General features: G+C 32.5%; 1 protein-coding gene across 1 annotated transcript; it reads left to right on the top strand.

Annotated features, from left to right (window-relative positions):
* The first annotated feature begins 2,175 nt into the window (after positions 1-2,175).
* LOC148694681 (protein MEI2-like 7) lies at positions 2,176-3,666 on the top strand. The gene is made up of 4 exons (XM_088698288.1): positions 2,176-2,636; positions 3,009-3,128; positions 3,232-3,391; positions 3,493-3,666. Exons 1-4 carry the CDS (start codon positions 2,176-2,178, stop codon positions 3,664-3,666), a joined length of 915 nt encoding a protein of 304 aa, XP_088554414.1.
* Positions 3,667-7,465: the final 3,799 nt, after the last annotated feature.

Here is a 7,465-nt window from a genome sequence, read left to right as displayed (position 1 = left end):
TTTCGTTTGCACCCACACGTTCGTAACGTCGACTACTACCAGAATACGCTAAGAGAATGTTTGATACATCTCACTATATACTGGTCAACGAAAGTCAATAATCTTGCGTCTAGGGCTTTTTGTCAATTCACACATTTAAAAATTTATAAAATCGTAAAATTAGGGATGGGTTATAGTAATGAATTTGTTGAAATGAGTACTTACTTTTCTTATTTAAATTTGGGTCTTGAATTGAAATAGGTGAATTGAGACGGTAATGTGAATTAAATCACAAGGAAGAATGATGAAATGGCATCACAATCCCAACATGTTGCTGAAAAAAGCAAGACCATGTAGTAGATTCATAGTTGTCCACATTAAGGTAAAATTCAAATAAAAGTGTATGAAGTGAACTAGCGGAAAAGAAGAAGAAGATCAAGAAACAATATGTTGTCCACACTACAGATAAAACCGTGCATGTGATCAAGATAGATGAAAAATTGCAAAAACTAAAGCCCAGAATGAAATTGGCCAATCATAAATGTTCAAGTGGTAGCCAGCTAAAATTAAAGTTGGCCAATTATAAAAATTCTAGACGAGAAATTAAAGTTCAAAAACAAATTAGCGGCTATTTACAATTTCAAAAGAAAATCTACAAATTCTTCTAAAGTTATTATGTGCACTTCAAAATAACTATCACCCGTTCTTAGTAAAAATAAATTAAAAAATGCGGTTGGACTTAATTCTGACAACTTTGCTCACCACTTCGGTAGTACAATTGAGTCCGACATATATAAGTAAAACCCTCTGTTAGAGGGAAGTGATCAACAAATGAAATCTCAAAATATTATTTGTAACAGAAAATAATCAAGGGATTTAGTTTTCACTCTCCTACGTTTTTAGTATAAATAATATTGTTTGTTAAAAAACAATTAACAATTCTACTTTCTTTTCCATAAATTTGACATGATGTGACCTATAAATTACAAGAAGCATGTAGGAAAGAGTTTTAATTCATAGTTAAAACTGAATTTTAATGGACTGATTTTGTAGGAACTGGGTTTTTAGAACTGAGTTCTAATTTATAAGTAACGCTGAGTTTTAGTGAATCTAGACCATCTCTTAACACAAGGACTTAAATTTTATATAAGTTTAAATATAAGACACATCACCTCTAATTCACACATATTTGGTTTTTGAGGCAAATTGAGACCCCAAATACAGGTTTCTTTATGAGATCATGGAGCTCATGCCAATAATGAAGAGTTTTATTCAACGAAGAAAATAATTTGAGTTTCGATTTAATTTTAAGTTCATTATTTTCTCCTCTAATGCAATGTCTTAAATTTTAAAATTCAAAATGACTCTTAGACATTGGAGAAGAAAGTTGATACATAAATTCACTATTTTTTTGGAGGGAAATGTTATTAACACTTTAAAAATCTCATTCTATACTCCTTACAAGTGTATTTTTCTTACCTAATATAGAAAATTTAGAGTGCAGAATGAGATTTTTAAAGTACTAATAACAATTCCCTTTTTAGTGTTGACTTTTTATGTATATTCTTGTAATCTTGGGATTCTTAGTTTAATATGTTTTTATGTAAATTATTTTTTCCCTTAATAATAAGATTGTAACATCTTATAAACCCCTCATTGAGAGATAAATAAAACATACAATTATTCCAAAGAGCATTCTCTTCTTTTAGAACTCAAATATAAAAATTTAGTTCCAAAATATGAGTCCTTGCATTTACCAAAAAATAAACGAACACCTAAATCATGAAACGGTTGGATGTGATTCGGTTGATATTCATATCCCACCCCCTTATAAAAACCCAAGCACTTTTAGCCAAGATAGGCACCATGCACGCCACCCAAGGATTCCAAACGTTTTACCTTCTTGGTGCTTTGAGATTATTGCAGAGATAAAGCAACCCTCTGCGAGCACTAAATCATGAAACTCTCTCTCTTCACTCTGGCCCTCTGATATTTCTGTCTCCATGTTACGCCGCCAATGCAAAACCGGATTTAAGCCATGATGAGTATAACGCGAATTTCAAGTTTCATCATTTCAGGGATCCGTATCCATACCCCCACCGTTTGTTTGATTCATCTCCACATTTATTTTATGAACTCCCCTTCTTCCTCGGTTTTTCGGCTCACTCAAGTCCACATTTCTCAGTTCTTTTGTCAATGGGTTCCAAACCTCTAAACCCTATGGCTGAGCCATTTTTCTTGAACCGTTTTCAGACACCCTATTTTCCTGCTCGGCCTGTTTGCGCTTATTCAATCGTTCACCAACCCAGGTACTTTTTTTGCCAAATGAACCCGGTACAACCTGACCCAACTACAAATAAGAGGCGGATAAAGAATGTTAAGGGAAAGAGGAGCTTTGCTGCTCCACCGAGGCCCAGAAACCCTTTGAAGAAGCTTGGAGATGAGACCCATGTGGTGGGTGCTCCTAGGGTTGTCGCATGCGTGACCAAGAAAGATCTGCCGACTGGGACAACGTATGCGCCGTCTTATCGGCAGATGAAGAAAGGTTCTGTGCGCGGCTGTGGTGGTGGTGTAATTCCGTTTCCTGCAAGTCCTGATCTGGAAAATAGCTCCGGTCCTACAACGATCATGATAAAAAACATCCCAAACCAATTTCAGTATACTCTCTCTCTCTCTCTGTTCATGGTTTTGTTTTTACTCTTCTTTGGTTATTTTTCGTACATGCAATAACTGTAGGGTTTGGATTTAACATGAAGGTTCAGTTTTTATTTTTTTATTTTTTTATAATTTTTTTTTACTTTATCAGAGCTTGTAAGAAGGAATTAAGTAACTCTTTTGTCTACCTTTATTTGAACCCTTTTCTCTCTATTTCCTTTTTGTGTTAGAAACGAGAATTTTTTTTTTTTTTTTTTTTTTCTGAGGGAACTTGAAACATAGATATAAGTTTATCTACTGTTTTTATTGTTTTTTATTTTTATTTTTTTTGATAAAATCTGTTCATACAGAAAAATTAATAGTAAAATGTGCAGGAGGTGTGATTTGTTGACCGTCCTGAGAAATCACTGCCGTGATGAGAACCTACGGGCTTGCAGAGAAGGTGTTTCCACGAAATCTGAGTTCGATTTTGTTTATCTTCCAATGGATTTTAAGTAAGTTTAAAATTTTCAGAAACTCTTTAGATTAGATTGTAAAAATTACTAATGGATGTTATTTTATTGAGTCCAATTTAATGTTCTCTTTGGATCCGTGTAGGCAATTTTGGAACCACAAGAGGACTGCCAATCTGGGCTATGCCTTTGTTAATTTCACCAGTTTTACCGGCGCAAACAGATTTTACAAGAAGTTCCACAATGAACAATGGAAGGTACGCAGCAACAAGAAAACATGTGAAATTACTTCCGCTAAGATTCAGGTTAAAGTTCTACTCTTTTACTGGACGGGTTTTAGGTTTCGAATTTTTTTCATTGATATTTTGAACTTGACCGGTTACTTTTTGGTTTTGACATGTTGTAGGGGCTAGAAGCTCTGAAGAAGAACTTTGAGAGTAAAGTGTTTTGGTGCCACACGGAGGAGTATTTGCCTGCGGTGGTGGAACCTCCGGGTGAAGGTGTTATGCAGCAGCCCAAAGTCACTCCGGTGGGGACACGTGTAGGGTTGCCCTTCGTGGATTATAGAGAGGTTAAGTGAGAGATCTGATGGCAGTGTGCGAGGAGAGACTAGCTGGGGTGACCTGTGTTTTCATTCTCTCCCTAGCTGGAGTAGTCTAATCAGCACTTCTGATTTTTACTTAGATCGAAAATCAGCACTTGGTTTGGTTGCAATATGTAGGGTGAAGTGGAAGCATAGGGTTTAAGATCATGACTAATTTTGTCTAGTAGGTTTTAGTTTTGATTAGCATGCATGTGTAATGTTAATCTGGGATTTGCTTATTTATGGTTTTCTGAGTTTTCATGTTTTTTGTGCCATGGTGCCAACTGCTGATGTAGTTAAATAGTTTCTTAAATTTTATTAATCTTATGTCTTTTCAATTTCAAGCATATTTTAAGGATTAACTTGTGAAATTCAATTAAAAAGGAGAGGTGGGTAGGTTGAAATTTGAGCCTTCTTCCCTTCGATGGCATGCATATTTTCCATCAGATAAAAGTTCAGAAGACGAGAGATATCATTCCGTAGTAATGGGAAACAAAGGGAGTGTCAGACATGGCGCCCCAAACTGGAGTAATGCAAATTTGGGTAAGCTTGACCTAGTTTATTGCAAGAATTACTAATTTACTATAAAATAAAAAAATAAAAAACCTGCGAAAGAACTGACGTGAAGACTTTTACTGACCAACCTGACCGCATACTCTAGTCCGGTGACTAGGAGCTATATGGATTTGTACTCCATCCTGATCCAAAATACGGAGATCCTAACATCTTAATCTTTTATTATGCATCTTGCGATTATAAATTATTTGATTTTTTTAATTTAAAATTAAACATAAATAATACCTGATAAAAGTTGACCGTACGATGTACAATTGGATTCCCATAAAATGAATTCAGAGATGATCTTCTTCCCAGCTATATTATACATATACACACGCAGTTGCAGAGTTTTGTTGGCGAAAGAATAGGATTTTTTTTCTTTTCCTAATATCTCTCATCTTACGTCCTCTCTTATTTAAACAGCTATGATCACGTCATGTTTATATTTTGTTTTGAATTTTTTATATAGAGAAAAAACGAAAAAAGAGTGAGATGAGGGTAGGTCTAGAAATTCCTAACACGATCCAATAATCTGAAACGACACGACACGAAATCAACAAGTGTTCAAATCGACACGATAAGAAATCGGGTCGTTATCGGGTAACTCGATAAGCACCTATTAAGATAACAGGTTGATTCGGATATACACGTGGGTAACATGACACACGATAAGCAAAATATTAATTTTATAATTTTATAACCCTAAAAAAATCTATAATAATTATATATATTAATTTAACATTTCTATGACCCTAAAAACTATAATAATTATATATATATATATATTAAATTAAATATTAAAAATTGGTGACCATTGGATCAGCTTAAATATACATACCATTCAATTTCTTAAGTTTTATACGTACAAAATAAATAAATTTAAATCTACTTAATAAATATATATATATATATATATATATATATATATACATACTATTGAACTTGATGGGATACGAATTCTACAAAACTAATTTCAACGATCCAACTGTCAAACTTGTTTGTATATGCTTCGGGATCACATCAGCAAAAAATTGCAAAAAAAAAACATTCAGAGATCAAGTAACAGAACAAAACTTTTTTACGGTTATCAATGAAAAATCACGATTTAACGGTTATTTTAATTCCAATTTTGATGATTTTTTACAGCTACACTCATTGACCCTATATGAATACGATGATGAATGAACTCGATCTTCAATTTAAAATATTTACACTAGTGGATACCACAAAATCTTATGTTATACTTAATGAAAGTATGAATAAACTCTTAAGTGTTAGTGAATCTATTGTTTTGATGAAATAAGCATTCTACGAAACTAGTTTCAATAATCCAACCGTCAAACATATTTGTATACACTTTGAGATCGCATACGCCAAAAGTTGTAAAAAATAAACATTCAGATATCGAGTAACAGGGCAAAACTTTTTGACAGTTATAAATGAAAAATCACGATTTAACAGTTATTTTAACTCTGATTTTGATGATTTTTTACAGCTACACTCCTTGACCCTATATGAATACAATGAATGAACTCGATTTTCAATTTAAAATATTTACACTAGTGGATACCACAAAATCTTATGTTATACTTAATGAAAGTATGAATAAACTGTGTTAGTGAATTTATCGTTTTGATGGGATACGCATTCTACGAAACTAATTTCAACAATCCAATCATCAAACATATTTGCATATGCTTCAAGATTGCATTCGCCAAAAATCGCAAAAAAGCAAATATTCAAAGATCAAATAACGGGACAAAACTTTTCGATGGTTATCAACAAAAAATCACGATTTAGCGGTTATTTTAACTCTGATTTTTATGATTTTTTACCATTACACTCCTTGACCCTATATGAATACAATGAATGAATTCAATCTTCAATTTAAAATATTTACACTAGTGGATACCACCAAATCTTATGTTATACTTAATGAAAGTACGAATAAACTCATAAGTGTTAGTGAATCTATCGTTTTGATGCGATTCACATTCTATGAAACTAATTTCAACGATCCAATCGTCAAACTTATTTATATATGCTTCAAGACTGCATATGCCAAAAATCACAAAAAAAAAAAAAAAAAAACATTCAAAGATCAAGTAATGGGACAAAACTTTTTTACGGTTATCAATGAAAAATCACGATTTAACAGTTATTTTTAACTTCGATTTTGATAATTTTTTACAGCTACACTCCTTGACCCCTATACAAATACAAATGAACTTGATCTTTAATTTAAAATATTTACACTAGTGGATACCACAAAATCTTATGTTATACTTAATGATAGTATGAATAAACTCTTAAGTGTTAGTGAATCTATTGTTTGATGGGATACGCATTCTACGAAACTAGTTTCAACGATCCAACCGTCAAACATGTTTGTATATACTTCGAGATCACATACGCCAAAAATCCAAAAAACAAATATTCAGATATCAAGTAACGAAACAAAACTTTTTGACGGTTATCAACAAAAAAATCACGATTTAACGGTTATTTTAACTCCGATTTTGATGATTTTTATAGCTACACTTCTTGACCCTATATGAATACAATGAATGAACTCGAGCTTTAATTTAAAATATTTACACTAGTGGATACCCCAAAATCTTATGTTATACTTGATGAAAGTATGAATAAACTCTTAAATGTTAGTGAATCTATCGTTTTGATGAGATACACATTCTACAAAACTAATTTTAATGATCCAACCGTCAAACTTGTTTGTATATACTTCGAGATCGCATATGCTAAAAATCGCAAAAAACAAGCATTCAGAGATCAAGTAACGGAATAAAACTTTTCGACGGTTATCAACCAAAAATCACGATTTAACGGTTATTTTAACTCCGATTTTGATGATTTTTTTATAGCTACACTCCTTGACCCTATATGAATACAACGAATGAACTCGATCTTCAATTTAAAATATTTACACTAGTGGATACCATAAAATTTTATATTATATTTAATGAAAGTATGAATAAACTATTAAGTGTCAGTGAATTTATCGTGTTGATGTGATACGCATTCTACGAAACTAATTTTAACGATCCAATCGTCAAACTTATTTGTATATGCTTCGAGATCGCGTACACCAAAAATCGCAAAAAAGAAACATTCAAAGATCAAGTAACGGAACCGAACTTTTCGATGATTATCAACAAAAAATCACGATTTAACGGTTATTTTAACTCCAATTTTGATGATTTTTTTACAGCTACACTAC

This window comes from Pyrus communis, chromosome 8, assembly GCF_041283825.1.
Source record: "Pyrus communis isolate YQ-2024b chromosome 8, ASM4128382v1, whole genome shotgun sequence".
NCBI classification, from domain to species: Eukaryota; Viridiplantae; Streptophyta; class Magnoliopsida; order Rosales; family Rosaceae; genus Pyrus; species Pyrus communis.
This window is presented reverse-complemented; position numbering and strand designations above follow the sequence as displayed.